Raw genomic sequence first — 24,962 nt, 5'->3', positions numbered from 1 at the left:
AGACCCCGTCTCTACAAAAAGTAAAAAAATAGCCGGGCATGGTGGTGCACACCCGTAGTCCCATCCGCTTGGGAGGCTGAGGCAGGAGGATTACTGGAGCCCAGGAGGTCAAAGCTGCAGTGAGCTGTGATTGCACCATGCACTTCAGCCTGGGAAACAGAGTCACATCCTGTCTATGAAAATAAAAAACAAGAAGGAAAGAAAGAAAAGAAAGGAAAGCAGGGATGATTAAGTGAAAGAGCCTGGTTCACATCTTAGTTTTAGAGACATCATCACGGTTTGCTCCCAACTCCAACAGACAGAAGCCTCCATGCTCTGTGCCATCCTTGTACTCGTTGGAGACATGATTAGCTTGGTATTGAACAATTTCCAATTTGCATCATCGAAATTTACAGGAAAGGTACCCACTGTATTTTCCCACTGACATTTCTCCCTGCCAAATAGATGTTTTTAATGGCTTCATTATATGACATCAAGGTTAGAGGTTATCAGATACTTAATCATTCCCTGATTGTTGGGCATTTAGGTTTTCAAATGGTTTATGTGGTAGAGGATGCGGAAGTGCACCCCCTTTGTCTGCATACATCATTGTTGCTTCTTTCATGACAAACATTTTTACTATCCTGGTGGGAAGCAGTTGTGAGATCTTGACCCTGCAGAGTTTTAAGAGCAGCAGCAGCCAGACAGCTCACAGCATAACCTTGAGCAAGTTATGTAACCTGTCTCTGCTTCAGTCTCCTTACCTGTAAAACTGGGGAAAATAATAGCACTTACTTCACTGTGACTTTGTATGTGTCAAGGGCTTCGTAAGGACCATAGAAGTATTTACTTCTATTATTTACCTGGAGTCCTAGAGATTGGGAGCTAATTGAGTCAAAGACGAACATTTTAAGGTTTCTCATAGATACTGCTGGTTTGACAGCCATGAGCCAGTCTTGTCTTTGTCACCCCAAGCCCCAGCACTATTATGGTCCATATCTCTGTGGCAGATGATGATCTATTGAAGCAATTTCTCTCCACAGTGTGTGAGCATCTCTTGGTTCTTACAAGTTCCTGTTGGTTTTTCTGCCTCCCTTTCTAGAATGTGAGCTTTTTGATGGCAAAGAACATGCCTTAAGAATAACAATCGCTGGCTGGGTGCTGTGGCTCACACCTGTGATCCATCATCTTGGGAGGCCGAGGAGGGAGAACTGTTTGAACCCAGGAGTTAGAGACTAGGCTGGGCAACACAGCAAGACCCTATCTCAACTCAAAATAAAAATAAATTAGCCAGACATGGTGGTGTGTGTGTGTAGTCCCAGCTGTTAATACTTGGGAGGCTGAAATGGAAGGATCGTTGTAGCCCAGGAGGTTGAGACTGCAGTGAGCCCTGATTTGCACCTCTGCTTTCCAGCCTGGGTAACGAAGCGAGACCTGGCCTCAATAAAAATGAGACTAATAATAGCTGATATTTCTCAAGTGCCTAACTGTGGGTCAGAACCAGTGCTGAGCACTTTGCATTTTGTGTGGCTTCCCTCTTTTGCTTCTCTCAGTGCCCTCAGGAGGCAGATGCCATTCTCAACCCTGGCTCCCAGTTGACTCAGGCCCTCAAGAAACAGGCACAGTTTCCCAGACCTGCCCAAATCAGCCTTCTTTCCCACACTTGTCAGATCAAAACGCCCACCCACAGCACCGAGGTAGAGGGGGATACTGATTCCCAGGCCTCACTCCTGGAGATTCTGATTCTAAAGGTCTGGGGTGGGGCCCAGGAATCTGTATTTTCACTCCAGGCCATCCTGTTATGCTGAAGCCCTGTCTGAACAACGTTGTGAGTGGCCAGATGACCTTGTGGTCTCCACATTTCCTGTCTTGAGCTTTAGGCATTTTCTTTATCTGTCCTGTGCTGCTGGCTGGGAGGTTTTTCTCTGGGTTGTGAATTGAGTTCTCATTCCTGTCACTCCCAGGAACGGGAGAAGATAAGGGCGACCATGAGGAGAAGACGTACCAAGTCTCATTAGTATGCAAGGCCCTTCTTGTCACATTGCCTTTAATTGAAGCTGAAGGGCTGGCATATCTCTCTCCGGGATTTTCCACTCCCCCAGTCCTTCCGGAACTGGCTGGGTACCAGCCTGCCGAGAGGGACAAGGACAGCGTAGGGGCATCGAGGCATCTGTCTATTGGTATTGGAAGCCAACCACGATGATGTCTCCGAGCTAAGATGCAAGCTGCCCTCCTGCAGCATCCTGGCTTGCTTCTTCCCTTCTGCCTCTCTCAGTCCTGCTTCCCTCCCCTTTCCCTCCCTCGGCTGATCAAGTACCCACCTGTGCAAGGCTGTATCCTGCCAAGCCAGGAGGAGGAAGACCACCAAGTAGACATTTTATCTGTTGCTTAATTTTTATCAAAGTAGTGCTTCCCCAGACACAATGACTTGGAACTTCTGCTGCTTCTCAGGGCATTACTTCTGTAACTGGAACAGGCTTGTACGGTAATAAGATTTTTGATAGGATCTACTAATTTCCTGCCATTTCTGATGAGAGTTAGCTTAGATTTCATCCCTCCCTTCCCCAAAACAGCAACATGGTTATTTTCCATTCCTTTATTCGTTGCTTTGCAATTTCAAGCAATATATGCGCATATCTATTTTTTTAATCATTTTTGGGGTGAAATATATGTATTAACAGGGACTATAAAACACATATAACAATAAACAAAACATTTGTGGAAAATTGCTTGAGCCCAGGAGTCAGAGGCTGCAGTGAGCTACAATTGCACCACTGCACTCCAGCCTGGGCAACTGAGAGAGACTGTCTCTAAACATTTAACAAACAAACAGAACACTGTCATGATTAGGAAGAATCAATATCGTGAAAATGGCCAGACTGCCCAAAGTAATTTACAGATTCAACGCTATCCCCATCAAGCTACCAATGACCTTCTTCACAGAACTAGAAAAAAACACCTTAAACTTCATATGGAACCAAAAGAGAGCCCGCATAGCCAAGTCAATTCTAAGCAAAAAGAACAAAGCTGGAGGCATCACACTACCAGACTTCAAACTATACTACAAGTCTACAGTAATCAAAACAGCATGGTACTGGTACCAAAACAGAGATATAGACCAATGGAACACAACAGAGGCCTTGGAGGAAACACAACATATCTACAACCATCCGATCTTTGACAAACCTGACAAAAACAAGCAATGGGAAAAGATTCCCTGTTTAATAAATGGTGCTGGGAAAACTGGCTAGCCACGTGCAGAAAGCAGAAACTGGACCCCTTCCTGACACCTTACACTAAAATTAACTCCAGATGGATTAAAGACTTAAACATAAGACCTAATACCATAAAAACCCTAGAAGAAAATCTAGGCAAAACCATTCAGGACATAGGTGTAGGCAAGGACTTCATGACCAAAACACCAAAAGCATTGGCAACAAAAGCCAAAATAGACAAATGGGACCTAATCAAACTCCACAGCTTCTGCACGGCAAAAGAAACATTCATTAGAGTGAATCGGCAACCAACAGAATGAGAAAAAATTTTTGCAGTCTACCCATCTGACAAAGGGCTGATATCCAGAATTTACAAAGAACTAAAACAGATTTACAAGAAAAAAACAAGCCTGCTGTCAACACTTTTAAAGCTCTTCCCCCATGAAGCCACTTCCCTTGACTTCTGTGATAGCTTTTCTCTTGTTTTTCTTTGGAGCTCTTCTCACCTTTGTATGCATCTCTCAGCATTTAGATTTGCTATAAATGGAATAACACTATATGTATTATTCCACGCCTCTCCTCTTTCCTTTAATGTTTTTAAGCTAATCCAAGTTAGTGTATGTGGCTATGGCTCACTCATGCTCACTGTTGTGTAATCATGGATCAAGTAGACCACAATTGGTTTATCCAGTCAACTGCTGAAGGATATCTGGGTTGTTTCCAGGTTTTTGCTATCACGAGCATCCTCCCAGTACACGTATAGAAGGGTTTCTTCAGTAGGATACAGGAGTGGAATTGTCTGTATTCACTAACAGGCTCAGTTTCACTTGGTAATGCCAAGCAGTCTTCCAGTGTGGTTGTGCTTCCAGAGATGGTGACCTAATTGTGCAGGGTATTCAGAACTCCCCAGGTAATTCCACTGGGAGGCTCTACCACCCACCTTTATTTCCAGCCTGTCAACTCGAGATACCCCATCTCTTAACCCTCCACTGTCAACAAGGTCTCTAGCTTGTTCCTTTCCGCTCTCCTCTCTCAAGATTTCTGAGTGATGATCTAAAGAGATACTAAGGGGCCCTTTCCCAGATAAGATAAGCTGGTAGGGAGTAGGCAAGAAGATAGTCAAGGCATGGACAGGAATTGGGTAAAATACCAGGACAACAGCTCGCAGGTGAACTCTTCCTTCAGGCAGTTCAAGAAAACTGAAGAAAGCTCAAGGGCTGGGGATTCCTCCCAGAAGCCAGTCCTTCCCTCCAGCTACTAATTGCCTCCAGCATCTGTCTGTCTGCCAGCTCTCTTTTTTATCTATTTATTTTTTTTGAGACAGTCTAGCTCTGTTGCCCACACTGGAGTGCAATGGTGCGATCTTGGCTCATTGCAACCTCTGCCTCCCTTCAAGCGATTTTCCTGCCTCAGGCTCCCAAGTAGCTGGGATTACAGGCACCCGCCACTACACCCATCTTAATTTTTCTAATTTTCGTATTTTTAGTAGAGACAGGGTTTCACCATGTTGGCCAGGCTGGTCATGAACTCCGCCTCAAGTGATCCACCTGCCTCAACCTCCCAAAGTGCTGGGATTACAGGCGTGAGCCACCGTGCCCGGCCTGACTGCCAGCTATCTCTCTAGCAGTTTACACTGTGATACTCACAGTTTATTTCCAGCCTGCGTGATGCTAAGAAGTTTAGGATAATTCTAGATTTCTCTGAGGATCTTACAGTCACGTTTCTTTAAAGGGATTCTAACCCCATCTGGGTCTCAACGCTGACTGCACCTTAGCAACACACAGGAGCTACCTAGCTCCTGATGCCTGGGCCCCAGGGTAATTACATCAGAATTGCTGGGATGACTTTGTTAAGGTCCGTCAGGCTGCTGGCTTCCAATAGGCCACGGAAATGGCAAATGCTACAACTCAGGACTCTCCCCCAATCTCTGCTGAGTTGTTAATCACCAGCATCTCAGGGATCAGTGAGACAGTGGGAGAGTCTTTAGGGAGGTGCGGTGCATCCTTGACTATGAAGGGTCAGTGTCATCATTAATAGGGTCTAGATGCACATAGGGTCTTCACTGTGGTTGCTCATAGAGCTTCCATATATATGGAACAAAAAAGGTATATATATTGATAAAAATGTTTTAAAATGTCCTGAGACCACAGGCTCCAAATATTAAAAATATTTCTGATTTGTGTTAATACAATTATTACTAGTATACAAAACCAAATAAATACATGATACAATTTGACAGTTGTCAAACATAGAGAATAAAAGAGACTCTGGAGGCCTCATTTTGAATGGCCTTCCTGTTCGGCACTTGGGTAGTTTTTACACACTGGGCCAGGAAGGAAAGGAGGATGGGAAGTTGAAGACCTGGAAACTGATTTCCTTTGACTGAACCATGACCAAGAACCCTTGCTCTCAGTTTGAAGACTGTGGGGCTGGACTGTGTTGCCGAAGGCACTCATCCCACCTCCATCAGAAAATGACCACATTAGGGCCAGGCACAGTGGCTCATGCCTATATATAACCCCAGCACTTTGGGAGGCTGAGGCGGGTGGATCACTTGAGGCTAGGAGTTCAAGACCAGCCTGGGCAACATGGCAATACTAACAATACAAAAACTAGCAGGACATGGTGGTGCATGCCTGTAGCTACTCGAGAGGCTGAGGTTGCAGTGAGCTGAGATCTTGTCACTGCAATCCAGGCTGGATAACTGAGAGACTCTGTCCCCAAAAAAAAAACAACAAAAGAATGCATTTCATGAGACGATGTACATACCCACCTCTTCACCTCATCTGGCTGGTGCATGCCCATAGTTGCTGGGAGGTCAGGACGGGGGCAGGTTCAATTGAGACCTCAGCCCTACATGGTAACAAGCTCAAACACCCTTTTTACTAGAACGATGCTCTCCACAAATCATCAGAGCCTGTGGCCTGGTTCAAACAACTTTTCAAGACATTCCCATATGGGCAAGCACTTGGACACTACAGACGAAGATGTCTTAAAAGAGAGGGTCTTTCCAAAAGGATCCCTCTGCCCCATGCACCCACCAAAGGACTGGGTTTCCATATTTATTTGGGGAGAGGCTTTTATCTGTTGGGATTAATTTCCCTTACAAACAGAGCCATGCTCTGTATGGAGCTAACTTTCCTGTTTGGCAGACACAGGAAATCTCTGAGATCAGGTTCTTGGTCCAGACCATGACAAAAGAGCAAAGATTTTCTTCTGACCTTTTCATTGACCCCAGTGATACCCTGAGTTTTCCCTTTTGGGTGGCTGGAGAACAGGGTGTGTGGTGACAGATGGGGATGAGTGGAGAGCCTGGAATCTGTCATCATCTTTAGTAAAACTGCCTTTCTTCAGTACCCCGATCGGCAAAGCACACTTCTGACCTCTTTCTGAACTGAATTAAGAATGGCCAGGAACAGTCCAGGAAGTGGTTTGGAACCTTCAGGTGCTGGCCTTAGAGCACAATGGGCCTGTGTTTTCCCCGTTCCGGATCCACGGTGCCGGAACCATGAATAGCAGGCGCACCGTGGGTTTTGGTGAAACTGACCTTGTCCACACATCAACGTTTCCGGTTTCCCAGTGACAAGCCTGTCTGCGTATGTAAACTGATCCAGACTTCCCCTTTCTTTTCTTTGCAGTGAAATGCAAAATGGAGGATAATGTGGTACCTGCAGCCAAAATGAAAATTCCACCATCTTAACCACAGTTAAGATGTATCTTTGCCCATCCGAGCACAAGTTACCTCGTGCAAGGAAAATGTCCAAATAATGCTTTCTCTCTTGTGATTTCTTTCACAAAACTTGGAACATGTGAACATGGAATCTTTTCTGTACAAGACAGTATTTGTTGCAAACATGCTTTAGTGCAAATAGTTTAGAAAAGAAAGGACCAGTCTTCACTTTCTGCATTATCCCCGCATTTTATTCATTCATCCAGATATTTCTTCAGTGCCTCAGAGGTATCCTTCTACACCAGCTGCTGTTAAAATGTACAATGAACTCTAGTTCCAAGGGATACAGAAGTGCTCTTATTACGAGTTTTCTCCCTTTTGGCTGCCTTTGCAAAGATCCATATTCTAATTTAAGTCCCCAACCTCTGAACTGGGTTTTAAGTTTACCTGGTGACTGACTAGTCTTTTTATAAAAAAGACCTTATACTGATGATCATTTTCAAAGGAGACTCGCCCTGAAATTGTATTGCAAACCCAACAAGATGAGACATTTAAACCTAGACAGATGAAACAAAGAATTTTTGTCTTAAGTCCCAAAGCATTATATAGAAAGTTCCTGCTTTTATGGGTAAATAAACTTATTACCCTAATTTGTTCTGTGGTTTTCTGTTAACCAAGATTGTCCCATTTAAAATGCCACAGACTGTGAGCCTCAGGGCAGACCCGAAAGCCTAGTAGTTAGTTGTATTGGGTTGTTTGGACAAGCTACTACACATCTTAAGTAAATAGTAAAGCCTTTATTTTCGTGTTAAGAACAGCATTCTGAAAATAAAACCTATCTGCCCATGCTTTACAACCTTTTAAATTTGTAATATTTATATAGTCATTTATGGTACATATTGATTGTCTTGAAATTTCTTTAACTTTTTTTTTTATAAGTATGCAACAGTCAGCCAGGGGGGAAGATAAAGGTACATTATAAAACACACATTAATGCATTTAATAAATATATATTATCTATCAAAAATGAGCCTTAGCTCTTCGTCAATTAATAAAAAGCACCTGCTGAGAACTCCTGTAAGCTGGTATCATCATTGCATCATTGGATTATAAAAGCCACAATGCTCCCTTTCAGTTTGGGGTTTGGCCTGAGGCATTCAACTCAGCCTCGGCCAACCAACACAACACCCCACTTCACCCTTGTTCAGCGGGCCCTGACGGCCTCTGGGCAAAAAAACCCCAAAAACCAAAAAACAAAAAAACGCATGGGGCGCCCAGCTTCCAACAACCAGACCTTCCACTCTGGAAACCCTTGAGATGCACAGAACTTCCCCATGTGTAAGCTGTCAGAACTGACTCCCTCTCTTCCCACCCTCCATCTCCAGTGGGTAGAGATCCAGGATAGAACGCCAATTTTCTATTAAAAGGGGGGACAAGAGTGGCTGTTATAGTCCCAAAGCGGTTTTAGGAACCAGACACAGAACGATTTGTGCTTACGAGAGATTTTGATCACAGATGCTCTCCTCCCAGGTCGTTTTCCCCAAACAAGTCTTGTTTACACAAACAGATCTTAAACAGAGGTGCCCTTTAATTTTGTCTTTAAACCTTGCTCCATTGGGGGCAGCTGGCTGTCTCTTGGCAAATAAGATGCCTCTTGGTAGTTTTCAGGTGAAGTCATTAGAAAAAGAACAGCTCATTCCCTTCTCCCCTCACTCTCGCCTCCACCCCCATTGTGAAGGCGTTCAGCCCACGCTCAACCTTAAAAGCCAAAATAAAACAAAACCCTAAGTGCAATAACGTATCGGAATTAAAAGGGGCGGGGGAAGGTCTCTTTCGGTGAGGTTTCCCATGGCTCAGAGATGGTTCTGTTCTTAGGCCGGGGAAGCGTGACTTTCCACTGGCAGCCATTTGTGCTGTGCTCACTTTATATGCTTGGACAATAAAGAACTTAAAGAGAAAACGATGGTGTGAATTGCTCCATGGTGTGAATGGTATCAGAAAGCTCCAAAGGACTCCAGAGAGCGGGGGTGAGTAACCATTTCCTGGCACGAGAATGTGTAAGGCTGTCGTTTTTCACCAGACACGACTGAGGTGTTTAAAGATTTTTCTTTCTTTCTCAGAATACGGGGTCTGCATGCAACTACCCCCACCCCAGGCCCTAGCTTCATTCCCTCCCACCCCTCCCCTGGACTCACGTTTTCAGTCCACGTAATGACTGGAGCGGGATTCTCTAGAAGCAAGCGCATGCTCTGGGCAGAGGCGGGGCGCTTCTGGGGCGGGCGGATGGGGGCGGCATTCTGGGGCCATGCGTTTTCTTCCCCGTGGGTGTAACACAAGGAAATGCACTCGCTGTTAAGGGAAACTCGAAGGAGGGCCACACAGGGAGGGCCAGATTGGCCTTATTTTCCCCAGCGCTTTGCAAGGATGGGGCGGGAAGGGGTGATAGCAGAGACTAGGGCCTCGAGAAATATCAAAAGGTTTATTAAAACGTACTCAGCTCAGACGTACTGGCTTATGAAGAGGTCAGTCCTCCCCCAGCCCCCAAACACTAACCTTTTTTTCATTTTCTTTAAAGGTTAAAGGCTTATGGGTAGTTTTATAGAAAAAGCAATGTAGTGATTAGTGTATCTGCAGAAGGACCTCCCCTCATTTATACATTCCATGCCGTCAGGTTAAAACTCTTGGCTTTGAATCGATGCTGGAGGTTATGCTGGCCAAACAGAGCAGAGAACACGGGGCTTTGAATGGCCGAGATGTTCAAAATGCCAAATAATAAAGGAATGACTTGCTCAGGAGGGATGGAAGCCATGACAGAAACAATGAGCTTGGAAAAGGGCCGTTTTCATGGAACCTGCAGAAGAGCCATGACCGAATATCCCCCACACCCTCCAAAAGCAACAGGAAACCCTCATGTGATCCATTCCATCCAGCAACCTTCACCACATCCACGGAAAGGACCCAAGGTGTCACTGCTTGCGGGGCAGCGGGATGTCACCTCTGCATCCTAGCGGGCACCCCCGAAGCTCCGCTAGGTGACATTATCTCGGAAAACCTGCCGTGATGCCTGCCTTCCAACCCGCCTCCTGGAGGGGCTTTAACCTGGGGACCCCATTGGAGCTCTTGAAATGAACAAGGGAACAAAATTGGGAAAGGGCTTAGAGAAACACCCGTAAGTGCAGGTACAGGGTGAGATGATCAAGGGAAGAAGAGACTGCTGCCCAAGCCAGATTATTTCTATGGCTCTACAAGGGAAGGGGGCGGGGCCTGTGTTCTCGCCACATAGACGCTAGAGCAAGAGCCCCATAGAAGGAACAGTGGTTGATCGTTTTCCAAATGTGATGGTCACTTCATCACCCAGAGGGCCTCTTCTTTGGCACATGCCAGGGTCCCTCCACCTCCACTGGCTATAAAGCTCACGCCATGATTCAGCTGGGCCTTGCCTTGGAATCCCACCCACGACCTCCTTAACTCTCACGACCCCCGTGAAATGTGCAAACCACCAGGCAAGCCGGTGGAAAAGTCCCCATTTGTCCTCCTCAACGCAACGGTCATCTCCAAGAGGCCACCCGGGGTCCAGCACTTGCTGGGGAGGGGTGGTAGGGTGGGGATCCCCCACCTCCAACCAACACCAGCCTGGCCCACCAGCTGTGAATTTGGTTCTGTTCTACCCCCAAAGGATGAAAGAGTCTTCCCAGCCACATTTTCGAGTGAGCCTAATACTATTTGCAATTAGCTTGGCTTTAGTTTGCAGGGATTGAGGTTGCTCTGGTATTACGTGTCTGTGTGTGTGGCAGGGGAGGGGAGGGCAGTCGGTGTTAGCTTTTCAGTTCGTCAGTGTTCACATTTACACGAAATCCCCTTGGCTAGGATTTCCAAATTTCCTGGCTGTGAGGCGGCCTGCTTCGGCTACTGTTACCGAGATTTCTCCCTCAAGAAAGACACAGCCAGGGAGGGAAATCGGTAAGAGAGATTCTGATTCTCTGGAACTTAAGTCTTTCACCAAAGGTGTCTTCCTGTGTGACTTGGCGGAGCAGTTGGGATCTGGAATAACATAAGGATAACACACTGAGAACTCTGTGCTTTGCAAAGCCAACATTAGAAACCAATGCGTAAACAATGCGGCAAAAATAAGTGACCTTACTTTTACCTAGACAGGCTGAGTGATTCCCAGGAAAGGCAGCCATGGCTGTGTGTCAAGCTACTGCGGTTCTTGGGAAGCGCAGCTCCCTTTTCTATAATAATCACCCACCCCTAAGGAACGTACGTTCAACTCATTTACTTTCTGTCTTGACTGTTTTTTCACATGCTGGCCTTGAAGGAACTAGGAGGGCTTAAGAGTGATGCAAGGGGGCTTTTGTAACCATATTTATTATAACACACAGGCCGAATGCTTGTGAATCAGGCTTTTCTTGGCACTGGACAATAAAACAGCCCAGCGGATGGCAGGGGGTTTTAAGAATGCAAATCTGTGATTCTGTCTTTGAGCCTGTTCCAAACCAATGCAAACCAATGCCTAGCATACCATTCAAAAGGCCAGGAAAACCTAAATTCCCTCTAGAGATCAAAGACCATCCCCGATTTATATCAATAAAAAAAAAGAAAGAATGCTCAGGTTGAATTATGGCGTTGGAACATGATATAAAGAATGGAAATCCAATTTACACATGTAAACTGGCTCAGGCCTTGTTTCTGAAACAAGCATGTAGCTATGTTTGGAAATTAAATGTGGGGATGAGAGTGCATCTTTGGATTGCTGGAGAAACAAAATAATGTCATTCCACGGAGGCAAACATAAATCATGACAATTCTGCTGAAGGTCTGTTTGGCATCAGATAGTAGTAAATCTGCTTCTGCTGTTTGAGGGAGAGAAAAAATAGCTGCTTCAATTTCCTGGGACATCTCTTAGGGAATGGGAGAGCCTGGCGCCCAGCTTGGGCGATCCACAGAGGGGCGACCGGGCACCTTAACCTAGGTTGGATGTCAGCAAAATCTGCTACGGGGCGCTTCATTCTTCTGGGCTTTTCCCCAAAGTCACCTTCCAGGGACAAAGCTGGGGCACTGTATTCTGAAAGCCAAATAATTCACTTGGTGCAAGAGCCTCAAGGAATACAAACTCTTTCAAACGAATCTACAGATGGTTTTCTAAATAGAGGCGGATATTCCGTGCATGGAGAAAAGGGGTAGAAAGGGAAAGAAGAAAAATAAAAGCATTGCATGCATCTGAGCTGCAGTCTTTGCAGGCCACATGAGCAGCCTCCACGGAGGAGTACGTCCCTGTTGAAGCTGCTCCCCCACACTGTAGACTCCTAGGCTTCCTGCCCACGCATCACACCTTGATACTTACCGTCCCACCGTTGAGCACGACGGCCATCTCAGTTGGCTGATACACGTTGCTTCTAAACGGAGCGCTGGGTCTTTTCCCCAAGCTGCCACTGGGTCTTTTTCCCAAGCTGCCGTTGGGAAATCCTGCTGTTCGGAGGGCTGGGGGAGGGAGGGATTGGCAAGACAACATCGCCAGAAAAAAAAAAAAAAAGACACAATTTTGCTTTCTTCCCTTGCAACAACAACACGCTCCGGGCACCCCCATCCACCCAGCCCAGTGGCTCCTCCCCTTTGTCACAAGCCTGATTCAAAACAAAAGTCACAAAAGGGCTTTGTTCTTAGGCTCTCTAGGAGCCTGACCCGTCTCAGTGTGTTTGGGAAAAGCTGCTCAAGAGACCAGGGGAAGGAGGCCATGGTTGGGCCTCTAGCCTCCCCCAAGCCACGCAGCCTCTGCAGGCCGTGGGTGATAGGCGCCTTCTCACTACAGAAAGCCATTCATGTACAGTTCAGCGTCACAGTACTCGAAACTGCTTGCTGTTTCTGGACAACACGCAGAGGGGGAAGCTGCTAAGGGTCTTCACTGGAAAATGTCCAGGGATGAGAACGGGGTACTCGAACCACACATGTAGGGTTATTCCAAACAAGAGCAAAGAGAGACCTGAGGCCGAGATGGCATGTCAGCCCTTTTTCCCTCTGAAAGATGGTTAATGGCTGGATGCAGTGGCCCATGCCTGTAATCCCAGCACTTTGGGAGGCTGAGGCAGGCGGATCATGAGGTCAGGAGTTCGAGACCAGCCTGGCCAATTTGGCGAAACCCCATCTCTCCTAAAAATACAAAAATTAGCCGGGCATGGTGGTGGGCACCTGTAATCCAAGCTAGTCAGGAGGCTGAGGTGCAAGAATTACTCGAACCTGGGAGGTGGAAGTTGCAGGAGCCAAGATTGAACAACTGCACTCCAGCCTGGACGACAGTGAAACTGTGTCTGAAAAAAAAAAAAAAAAAAAAAAAAAAAAAAAAAAAAAAAAGCTTCCCTGAAGGGAGGCACTTTTCTGGCTGAAAAGCAGCAAGAGAGCTTGTTTTTTTTGTTTTTTGTTTTTCTTTGCAAATTACTTGGGACAGGGACCAAAATCACCTCAGTTCCACAGTTAAGCTTCACAGAGTACCAACCAGGAGCCAGGCACTGTGCAAAGTACTCTATATACATTAACTCATTTAATATTTTTTTTCTTTCTTTTTAAGTCATTTAATTTTCACCTTTTTGAGACAAGGTCTGGGTGTTGTCCAGGCTAGAATGCAGAGGCATGATCATAGCTCACTGTAGCCTTAAACTCCCGGGCTCAAAGCGATCCCTGCCACAACCTCCTGCGTAGCCGGGACTACCGACACATGCTAGCATGCCTGGCTAATTTTTTAATATCTTTTTTTGTAGAGACGGGGGTCTCACTTTGTTGCCCAGGCTGACTATATGTACTTACATTATTTCCACTTTACTTGGGGCACAGAGAGATTAAGTAACTTGCCCAAGGTCACACAGCTGCTAAGGGGCACCGTCAGCATGGGGACCCAGGCAAAGAATCTGGGTTCTTCACCATCACCATACCCACTCCAGATACTATGCGTTTAACCGCCACACTTAGTTACTTAGAAGCAACTTGAATTTTAGGTGACATTAGGGGAAGATTGGCCTGGTCTAGACCAAAGAGACTGAGGCAGGGTGAAGAACACATATTTCGAGACATGCTGATGAAAACCTTGCTTTGGCATATCCAAGCCTTCAAGCAGCTCACTACGCTTGGTGCTGAGCAAGGAGTTGCTCTCCCCGGGAAGCAGCATAAAGAAGTGAGAGATGGTCCATAGGGTTTTTCTTGAGACAGGGTCTCCCTCTGTCACCCAGACTAGAGTGCAGTGGTGCATACTTCGCTGCAGCCTCGAACTCCTGGGCTCAAGCAATCCTCTTGCCTCAGCCTCCCGAGTAACTGGGACTATAGGCATGTGCCATCAAGCCTGGCTAAGTTTTTTTTTTCTTTCTTTTTTTTTTTTTTTTGAGATGGAGTCTCACTCTGTCACCAGGCTGGAGTACAGCAGCGCCATCTTAGTTCACTGCAACCTCTGCCTCCCAAGTTCGAGCAATTCTCCTGCCTCAGCCTCCTGAGTAGCTGGGACTACAGGATATGCCACCAAGCCCAGCTAATTTATTTATTTATTTTTTTGTATTTTTAGTAGAGACAGGATTTCACCATGTTGGCCAGGATGGTCTCAATCTCTTGACCTGGTGATTCACCCACCTTGGCCTCCCAAAGTGCTGGAATTACAGGCGTGAGCCACCACACCTGGCCACGCCTGGCTAATTTTTAAGTTTTCTATAGAGATAGGGTTTCCCTATGTTGCCCAGGCTGGTCTCAAACTCCTGGCCTCAAGTAATTCTACTGCCTCAGCCTCCTAAAGTGCTGGGATTACAGGTGTGAATCACCACACCCAACCTACGGACTCTTAATATTATTAATTCCTAGCCTAGACCTGTTCCAGGGGCAGGAAGATCGAAACACACAGCTTTCCTTGTAATTTTTGCAGAGACCCCACAGCTGTGGTGGGGGAATCTGCCTCTAAACACTTTCTCCTCAAAGAAAACTAAGGCTAGACCCTACAACCCATCTATCCCTTTAGCCCCAGGGTCCCTGTCTGTAGGATCTATTTGTGGTTTTCCTCTGGTGAATATCCCTCCCACATTCTAGACCGGTGAGTGTTGGCTACAACTAACTGCCTTCTCCCTAAATGTAACTTAGGTGTGACCAATCAGGTCATCACATCTCCCTGGAAACACTGATTGGCTCAGGGAAGGGTAGTTAGGTCCAATCACTGCTAACCCTGGAATTTTTGTTCAGACATCCTGGGAAATGTTTCTCTTTTCTACTGGGACTCTGTGCATTCCTGGTGCTGCTGCCTGCTGTGATGTGAACAGCCAAGAAATGGAGAAAGACCAGATTGTATTATCACTTGAGTCTCCAGAATCTAACCATTTCTAAAACCTAATTCATTTTTGCTGCCCAGGGGTCCCCAAGCTCTGGGCCATAGGTACTGCCTTAGCTCTGTCTCTTGTCAGATCAGCAGTGGCATTCAATTCTTTCTGAGACAGAGTCTTGCTCTGTCACCCAGGCTGGAGTGGAGTGGCACAATCTTAGCTCACTGCAACCTCCGCCTCCCGGGTTCAAGTGATTCTCCTGCCTCACCCTCCTGAGTAGAATAGCTGGGACCACAAGCACGGGTCACCATGCCCGGCTAATATTTGTAGAGAGACAGGTTTTACTATGTTGGCCAAGCTGGTGTCAAACTCCTCATCTCAAGTGATCCGCCCACCTTGGCCTCCCAAAGTGTTGGGATTATAGGCATGAGCCACCACACCCGACTGACATTTGATTCTTATAGAAGCTCTAACTTTATTGAGAATTGGGGATGCAATATTGAGAACTGTGGATGCAAGGGATCTAGGTTGCATGCTCCTTATGAGAATCTAATGCTTGATGATCTGAGGTGGAACAGTTTCATCCTGAAATCGCCCCCCAAACCCCCAACCTTGATCCATGGAAATACTGTCTTGCATGAAACCGGTCCCTTGTGCTAAAAAGGTTGAGGATCGCTGCTTTAGCCTACTCATATTGGATTTTTATTACTTGCAACTTACTTCGAGAAGCCCAACCCACACCCTATCCAGACCTGGGCCAGAGAGAGAGACAAGCAAGGCTCACCCACCTTGCTTAGGACCTCTCCTAAGAGAAGGAGGTGCCCTTAGAAATCAAAGCTCAAATGGCGGAATGCCAGCCTTTTCTCTCATAGACCCTGTGCACAATGCCAGGCTCCCGGGTTCAAGCGATTTTCCTGCCTCAGCCTCCTGGGTAGAGTAGCTGTGACCACAGCCACCCAAAGCCACCACACCCCCAGAACCAAGTCGGGGCTTTCCAGCAAGAAGCAAAAGGTCATTTTAAAGAGGCCTTGGCCCTAATGAGATTGGAGAGCCCAAAGCCCCTAATAGAGGAAAGAACACTTTTCTTTCTTGCTCTTTTGAAAGTGAACATTTCATGTGCCTTATTAACCGGTTCCGAGATATGATCCGAGGTGCCACAGCCCTCAGTGTATTTTAATCTTTTATCACATGCCTTATGCTGTGTTGATACTTATTACTAAGCAGCAGGTGGGTGAAGTTGTCTATATGTGTGGTCTCACTCAGTGGAATGATATAGGCGGTGGAGGCTTCTGGGGCTTGGCAAAGCCACAAGACAGCCTGGAGAATGCCCTTCCCACTGCATGACCACGTCAGGGATGGACTCCCAAAGGAAGAGAGCCCGAAAGGCTGAAATGCAAGAGGAACCGGGCCAACCATAGCTCCTGGGCACTGGCTATTCTGTGAGAATCAAGAGCTCAAGGATAAGGCCTCTCTCTCATGGAGCCTGGTTCCTAAAATACAAGCTGGCTGAGGTCAGCACCAGTGATGCCAACAGCTGTTCCTCTTGTGGCAAGGGACCATGCCAAATAGTCCCCAGCCAGCAAAGCAAGGGTTTCTAGAACAAAGGCCATCTAGCCAGGACTCCCAACTTTACCTTTCTGTGGTAGCTTTGCCTGGTCTCATGGGAATTTTTTTTTTTTTTTTTTTGAGTCAGGGTCTCTGTCTCAGGCTGGGGTGCAGTGGTGTGAATATGGTTCACTGCTGCCTTGACCTCCCTAGCTCAAGTCACCCTCCCACCTCAGCCTCCCAAGTAGCAGGGACTACAGGCACACGCCACCATGCCTGGCTTATTTTAGTATTTTTTTTTTTTTTTTTTTTTTTTGAGACAGAGTCTCACTCCGTCACCAGGCGCCAGGCTGGAGTGCAGTGGCGCGAGCTCGGCTCACTGCAACCTCCGCCTCCCGGGTTCAAGCAATTCTGCTGCCTCAGCCTCCCGAGTAGCTGGGACTACAGGTGTGCGCCACCACGACCGGCTAATTTTTGTATTTTTTTTAGTAGAGACGGGGTTTCACCATGTTGGCCAGGATGGTCTTGATCTGTTGACCTCGTGATCTGCCAGCCTCGGCCTCCCAAAGTGTTGAGATTACAGGCGTAAGCCATTGCACCAGGCCCATTTTAATATTTTTTGTAGAGGCAGGGTCTCCCTATGTTGCCCAGGCTGGTCTCAAAATTCCCGGGCTGAAGCAATCCTCCTGCCCCAGCCTCCCAAAGAGCTGGGATACAGTTGTGAACCACTGCACCCAGCTTCATGTGAATTTTGGTGGACACACATTGGGATGATTCAAAAGATGGCTATTTTTAAAAAGATCTGACAACATCCAAGGTTGCTGAAGAGGCGGAGAGATGGAGAGATGGAGATATGGGGCTCTGATGCGTTTATCAAGGGGAAGGACAGTCAACTGGTCTAACTTTCTGGGGTGCCATCTGGTAGTATGTACAGTAATTCCTCACTTAATGCCATCAAAAGGTTCTTGAAAACTGCAACTTTAAGTGAAAGAACGTACAAGAGGTTCTTGAATGGTGTCATTGTTTTGCTGACATTGATGAGAAAAAAATTGGTTTTGTTATACACCACTTAAAAGTCGCAGTTTGCAAGAACCTGTTAATAATGCCAAGTGAAGAGTTACTGTATTAAGATTTGAACAGCAGACTCTTTAACCTATATCTAGGAAATTTTTTTGCAAGGGATGAATTGATCAAAAGCCTGAAGATGAATGCATGAGAATATTCATGGCAGCCCTGTTTAGCATCGAGAGCCAGAAGCAGGCAGAATATTCATCAGCTGCAGATCAGAAAATTGAGTGACAGGGCCTAATGGCAAGGAGACTTGTTCTATGGCTTTGTTAGATTCTCAAAGCCACCCGTCCCATGACACTCAACAGGCAAAGAAACAGTGTTGTTGAACATGATGGTTCCACTTCCTTGAAGTAAAACCAGGATGCCACAGCTACTCAAGTATCATGGTCTTTATAATGTAAGATAACTCACCTCTCCTGGGGGCTTCCTGGGGGCCCAGTATCATTCCGAGCATTTTAGTGGCTGATCTCTTTTAATCTCTATAATAACTTCATGAGTTCTTATTTGCAGATAGGAAACTGAGGCACAGAGAGGCTAAGCCTCATCATTAAAAGGAAACTGTAGCTCTGCAGTTACTGATCGGCACCTACCTCTGTAACACTGATTTAAAGCAAGCATGCTGAAGAACACCACTTAAACCAGTAGTTTCAACCTGGTTACTTACATCTGAGAATCACTTGGAGAGCTTTAAAATACTTAATCCAAACTCAGATTTAATTACAATTGAGCAAGCGTTGGTAATTTTTTAAAGCAGCCCAAGTGATTGTCAAGTGCAGCACAGTTAAGCAGCACTCTGCCAGGCTGGGCAAGGTGGCTCGCGCCTGTAATCCCAGTACTTGAGGAGGCTGAGAAGGGTGGATCACCTGAGGTCAGGAGTTGAAGACCAGTTTGACCAACATGGAGAAACTGCGTCTCTACTAAAAATACAAAGTTAGCTATGCATGGTGGCCGCATGCCTGTAATCCCAGCTACTCAGGAGGCTGAGGCATGAGAATTGCTTGAACCCTGGAGGCGGAGGTTGTGGGTGAGCAGAGATCGTGCCATTGCAATCCAGTCTGGGCAACAAGAGCAAAACTTTTCCTCAAAAAAAAAAAAAAAAAAGAAAAGAAAGAAGCACTTTGCCCTATTGTATGTGAGGGTGGAAGCAAACCGTTGCCCCTTGGCAAAGGAATTTTAAGCAATTTTTATTATTCTTTTATTTTTTATTTGAGATAAGGTCTCCCTTTGTCACCCAGGCTGGGTTGCAGTGGTGCGATCTCAGCTCACTGTAACCGCCGCCTCCTGGGTTCAAGTGATTCTCCCACCCCACCTCCTGAGCACCTGGGATTACAAGTGTGCACCACCACGCTCGGCTATTATTTTTATTATTTTTTTGTATTTTTAGTAGAGACAGGGTCTTGTCACGTTGCCCAGGCTGGTCCCAACTTTTGAGTTCAAGCAATCTACCCGCCTTAGCCTCCCAAAGTGCTGGGATTATAGGCGTGAGCCACCACACCTGGCTATTATTTTTACTCGCTGAACTTACATGATTCCTTGCTGATTCTATATGGCTATTATTTTTGCTTGCTGAACTTACATAATTCCTTGCTGATTCATTGCTTATTATTGTTGCTTATTTGCCACCAGGAAACAGTAATGAAGGTATGTTTATCGAGAAAGAGGGGAATGGAAAGACAACTTCCTTGGCTTTGGAATGTGTCACTGTGAAACAGACAGGGTATGCGGCACCTCCAGACTCTCCATCGCCCCCATGCCAGCCCCAGCTCTGCTGACACCAACCTGGGTTCCAGAGTCCTTGCATCTCTGGATCTTATCTGGCTGTAAAGTCTTGCCTGCATTTTTATAAGAAAGGATGAAATAATGGAATTTAGAAAACCGTTTCCCTCCCTGCGCTGCCACGTCCTCATAGCCAATGATTGAACAAGTTGCCTGACATCCCTGGGCCTCAGTTTTCCACTCTGTAAAATGGGTCATGGGTCTGACTGATAGTCCTCATCGTTCCAAATGCACAGAGTTGTCCTGACAGCTCAGTGAGATGGGTTACGCTTAAGTGCTTTAAGAGGAGGGTGGGCCAGGCGCAGTGGCTCATGCCTGTAGTCCTAGCACTTTGAGAGGCCGACGTGGGTGGGCTGCCTGAGCTCAGGAGTTTCAGACCAGCCTGGGCAACACGGTGAAACCCTGTCTCTACTAAAAATACAAAAAATTTGCCGGATGTGGCAGCGTGCACCTGTAATCCCAGATACTTAGGAGGCTAAGGCAGGAGAATTGCTAGACCCAGGAAATGGAGGTTGCGGTGAGCTGAGATCATGCCACTGTAAGCTTGGGTGAAAGAGCAAGACTCCATCTCTAAAAAAAACATGAGCTTGCTGACCTGGAACTTCCTGGTAGGAAAAAGAGCATCTGATGAAGGCCACATTGGGATTTCCAGCCTTATCTAGTAGAGGGGCCGCTAGAGCCTAGGGTCTGGCCAAGGAGAGGGGGTCCATCTAATGGGAAGGATGGATGTGGATGGTCTTGGATGGGATGGGTAGCTACTGAGCATGGCTCATGCACCAGGCCTCTGGATGAATGTCACTGAAGAGGGAATCACGACAATCTAAAGTCCTTGGACAAGTCATTTAATTCTCAGAACCTCCATTTATTCATCCGTAAGATGGGGATAATAACAAGACCTACCTCATTAGGTGGTAGTGAGTACTAATGAGCTAATGCAGGTCAAAGATTTCCAATAGTGGCTGGGCGCGGTAGCTCACACCTGTAATCCCAGCACTTTGGGAGGCCAAGGCAGGTGGATCACATGAGGTTGGGAGTTCAAGACCAGCCTGGCCAACATGGAGAAACCCAGTCTCTACTAGAAATACAAAAATTAGCCAGGTGTGGTGACACACACCTGTAATCCCAGCTACTCGGGGGGGCCGAGGCAGGAAAATCACTTAATCACTTGAACCTGGGAGGTGGAGGTTGCAGTGAGCCAGGATCATGCCATGGCACTCCACTCCAGCCAGGGCAACAGAGCAAGACTCTGAAAAAAAAAAAAAAAAGTACCTGACACATAGTTAGTGCTCAACAAATGATGACGATACTAGTTATTATTATTATTCATGTTGTAGCTCTGATGCGTCTTCAAAGAACTGAGAAAGGGCAAGTTTATTCAATCTCAAGTGCTGGGACCCTGGCTGACTCCCTTCAAGTAATGATTCTAGGAGATACTTCTCAAGTATCGACAGCAGGGGATTTGGGTTCCTGTGCCACATCCCCTAGGCAGGACGTCACTTCTGAACCCTCCTGCAGCAGCGGCAGATAGCCCTGGGTACCTAGACAGTGTCCACCTCAAGCGCTCAGCAAATCTGTTTTTCTGCCTCGGAGCCGATGATACTTGTTCACCCCAGTCTCCAGAGTTATAGGGGATGTTAATAACACTGGGAGGCCTAGCGCTGCGGCTCATGCCTGTAATCCCAGCACTTTGGGAAGCTGAGGTGGGGGGATCACTTGGGCTCAGGAATTCGAGACCACCCTAGACAACATAGTGAGACCCTGTTGTCTAAATTATTGTTTAAAAATAAACAATAAATTATCAGGGTGTGGCGGTGTGTGCCTGTGGTCCTAGCTACTGGGGAGGCTGAGGTGGGAGGGCTGCTTGAACCCGGGAGGTCAAGGCTGCAGTGAACTGTGATTGTGCCACTGCACTCTAGCCTGGGCAACAGAGGGACTCAATCCCTAAAAACCAAAAACATAAACCAGAAACAAAATAACACTGGGAGATGGGAGCTGGTGGACAGATGCCCCAGCCTCCCTTTTCTTCCCAGGCCAATTCTGAGGCTCATTCAGCAGAGGTCCTGAGATGATTCCCAGTGCGACTGAGCCTCTGTTGCCTGTGGTGATGACCGGTTCATTAATGTACTTGTTTTATCATTTCTGCCTTCTCAGTCTCATTCTCCCTGCCCTCTCCCTTGCAGGGACCACCTCCCCACTAAACCACCTGCACTGGAGCCCTTATCTCAGATTCTCCTTTCAGGGGAAGCCAAGTCAGATGCACAGAGGGCATACCAGGTACCAAGAGGGCTTTGAACTCACAGTGTTCCTTCTCCTAACAGCTCTGTGAGGTACAGCCTCTTACTATTTCTATTTCACAGATGAGAAAAACTGAGGCTCATAAAAGCAATATAACTTGCTCAAAGCCACACACCTAGGAAGTAGCAGAGGCAGGATTTGAACCCAGACATCTGCCTCCAAGGCCCAAATTAGTATATTCCTGGTGACTGAGGTAGGAAAGGGGATGGGAGCAATCCCTCTTGTGGCCCTCTACATCCATCCAGCTCATGGGCTGTAGATTCAAATGCTTTGCGGGAGCCAGGGAATGAAGGTTACTATGCTATACAGCAGCTGGGTCAGGAGCAGTAGGGAGTGGTGGGAAGTGTGGTGAACAGACAAGTGGATCTCCATCTAAAGGGCAGCCACAACGCCAGGAGGGGCCAGAGGCAGGTCCTTCCGGTGCACATGGGCTCAGGTCAGTTTCAGACCATGCAGCCCGGTGGAAAAGTTGGACCAGTGATGCCAGATTCGGCTTTGCAAAAGAAGCCAGAAACCTGTATCGTTAAAACAAACTGGCTGGCAATTGGTAGGGAGGAAAAAAACTTAATAAAAATCTGTATCTGAGGCTGGGCATATTGGCTCATGCCAGAGCTTTGGGAGTCTGAGGTAGGAGGATCATTTGAGTCCAGGAGTTTGAGACCTGCCCGGGCCACAAAACGAGACACTGTCTCTACAAGAAAATAAAATAATCAGCTGGCCATGGTGGTGCACGCATGCAGTCCCGGCTACTTGGGAGGCTGAGGTGGGAGGATTGCTTTAGCGCAGGAGTTCCAGGTTGCAGTGAGCTATGATCATGCCACTGTACTTAGCTGGGAAATATAACAAGATCCTATCTAAAACAAACAAAAACACACACAAAAAAACCACACAAAAAACTCAAAACCCAAACCTTGCTGGGCACGGTGGCTCATACCTGTAATCCCAGCAGTTTGGGAGGTTAAGGAGGGCGGATCACCTCAGGTCAGGAGTTCAAGACCAGCCTGGCCAACATGGTGAAACCCCGTCTCTACTAAAAATACAAAAATTAGCCAGGCCTGGTGGTGGGTGCCTGTAATCCTAGCTACTTGGGAGGCTGAGGCAGGAGAATCACTTGAACCTGGGAGGCGGGGGTTGCGGTTTAAAGAGGTTGCGGTGAACTGTGATTGTGCCATTGTGCTCCAGCCTGGGCAACAAGAGCGAAATGCCATCTCAAACAAACAAACAAACAACCCAAGCCCACATCTGGGTCAGTTTCAGCATAGGAGCTAACATTTGTGGGCTCTGATCTGCTAGGACTGCCCTAGGCACTGGGGCTGCCCATCCCCACTGGAGAGGAAGAAGAGTGTCTTTTGGGATGAACGTCCCTGGGTCTCACCCAGCCGGGCAGTGCCCACTTTACCTGCATTGTGTTCGTCCATGGAGAAGGCCTTGTTCTCCATATAGGCCCGTGGCAGCTGGACGTCCTCCTCGAAGGCCGTCTCCCGCATCCTGGGCTGCGATGTGTCGAAGTAGTTGGGCGTGTTCTCCTGCAGGGCTGGAAGAAGGGTGCAGTGGATCTCAGGGATGGCGTGGAAGACGACGAAGACCCAGCCGCTGGCCGCCAGCGTGATGGCCAAGGTGGGGTCGTTCCAGGCATCTCCCTGCTGCAGCGTGACATTGCCGAAGAGATACATGGTGGTCCAGGCCACCCAGATGAGCACAGAGAGGAAGGCTGTGATGAGGAGGAAGGCCCCATTCAGCTTCCACCTCTTGAATTTGCCACACAGCGTGAAGAGGGCCAGCCCCAGGGTGACCACGAGCAGTACCATGTCGTAGATGAGGGCCATCACGAAGTCCATGGGCTCGTAGGCGCAGGCTGGCCTCGTGTCACGCAGCACGGTGAGCACCAGCCACTCCACAGCAATGATGACCTGCACCAGCATGAGGCACAGCGCCAGGCCCACCAGCTGCCAGCCCGCAGGGCCTGTGCCATGCCGCACCAGCCTCCGCACGCGCCATGCCTGGCTCAGCAGGCAGGAGAAGCAGAGCGCAAAGAGGACGCCCCAGAGGAAGCGGCGGACAGAGCAGATGGTCTCGTCCTCCTGGATGATGAAGGCGAACGTCAGCCCGAAGAGGCCCAGGGTCCCCAGGAGGAAGAGAAAGTGGAGGCCCACGGGGCTTTTCTTCTCCTTTTCCTTGATGAATGGCAGCCGCACCAGGAGGATGAGCATCAGGAGCAGCGTGATCAGGGCGCCTGCCCCGGCCACCGCCTCCACCACGATGCCCCAGATGGCGTCCAGGTCGCACAGGGACACGTACTGAGGGAGGAGGTCCAGCCCGCAGCCCCGGGACGTGCTGGCGTTTTCAGAGGCCACCGAGGTGATCACGAAGAGCAGGAGGAAGGTGAGCACCTGGTGAGCTCTCATCTTTCTCTCTGATGCCACGAACATTCTAGAAAAGCCAAGGGGGAGGGAGATGGTTGGGGGAACCAAAGATCAATTCACCGGAAGACTCCCCTTCTCCTGACTTCTTGAAGACCTGCCTCATTTCAAACCTGCAAGTGCGCACAGCACCTCTGCACACAGAGGAAAAAGTGCCCCCTTCTCCAGGCAGGGAGGGCTTGGGTCCCATCTGTACCCTTGGCTGGGTGCAGGGAAGAACCCTGAATCATCTTTGCATCTTTGCTGGTGGCTGGAGGACAGGGTGGGAAGGAGGCTAACTTCTCTGTGTACCCTTTTGTATTCTTTGAATTTGATACTCTGTGCCATGTCTGACCTCTCAAAAAATAAGGGGAAAAAATGAAACTTTAAAGAGACAGCCACGGGCCAAGTGCTGTGCTGGGAGAATGAGTGGCACGCATTACCTGGTCTCAGCCTCTCGAGGCTAACAGCTAACATTTACTGCCGACTGACCCCGGGCCAGGAAACGGACGCATCCAGTTCTCACAATGCCCTGTGAGACAGCTCCTATTAGGACCTCCATCTTATATGTGACAAACAGGGTCTCCAGGAGGTGACAACCTTTGCACAAGGTCACACAACTCACCTCCTGGATTCGACCTCACTCCGAAGACTCACAGCATTGCTTTTTTTTCTTTCTTTTTTTTTTTTTTTTGAGATGGAGTCTCTCTGTTGCCCAGGCTGAAGTGCA

The 24,962-nt window shown here is 47.6% G+C and overlaps 2 protein-coding genes across 7 annotated transcripts in view; one reads left to right on the top strand and one right to left on the bottom strand.

The window, feature by feature from the left end:
* Positions 1-7,940, top strand: part of IQCK (IQ motif containing K) — a 149,733-nt gene extending 141,793 nt beyond the window's left edge. For both annotated transcript variants that reach the window (XM_003930143.4, XM_010340739.3), the window contains one exon: positions 6,833-7,940. In XM_003930143.4, the coding sequence (XP_003930192.1) occupies positions 6,833-6,894 (62 nt within the window). In that variant the 3' untranslated portion in view covers positions 6,895-7,940. The remainder of the gene's footprint in view (positions 1-6,832) is intronic.
* A 1,389-nt stretch (positions 7,941-9,329) lies between these two features.
* Positions 9,330-24,962, bottom strand: part of GPRC5B (G protein-coupled receptor class C group 5 member B) — a 28,089-nt gene continuing 12,456 nt past the window's right edge. For all 5 annotated transcript variants that reach the window (XM_074381981.1, XM_010340732.3, XM_039478178.2 and 2 more), the window contains 3 exons: positions 23,233-24,263; positions 12,209-12,345; positions 9,330-10,905 (listed from right to left, as the gene is read on the bottom strand). In XM_074381981.1, coding sequence (XP_074238082.1) covers positions 10,861-10,905; positions 12,209-12,345; positions 23,233-24,263 — 1,213 coding nt within the window. In that variant the 3' untranslated portion in view covers positions 9,330-10,860. The remainder of the gene's footprint in view (positions 10,906-12,208; positions 12,346-23,232; positions 24,264-24,962) is intronic.

The sequence above is a fragment of the Saimiri boliviensis genome, chromosome 12 (assembly GCF_048565385.1).
Source record: "Saimiri boliviensis isolate mSaiBol1 chromosome 12, mSaiBol1.pri, whole genome shotgun sequence".
Lineage (NCBI taxonomy): Eukaryota > Metazoa > Chordata > Mammalia > Primates > Cebidae > Saimiri > Saimiri boliviensis.
Note: the sequence above shows the minus strand (reverse complement) of the source record. Positions and strands in the feature narration are given on the sequence as shown.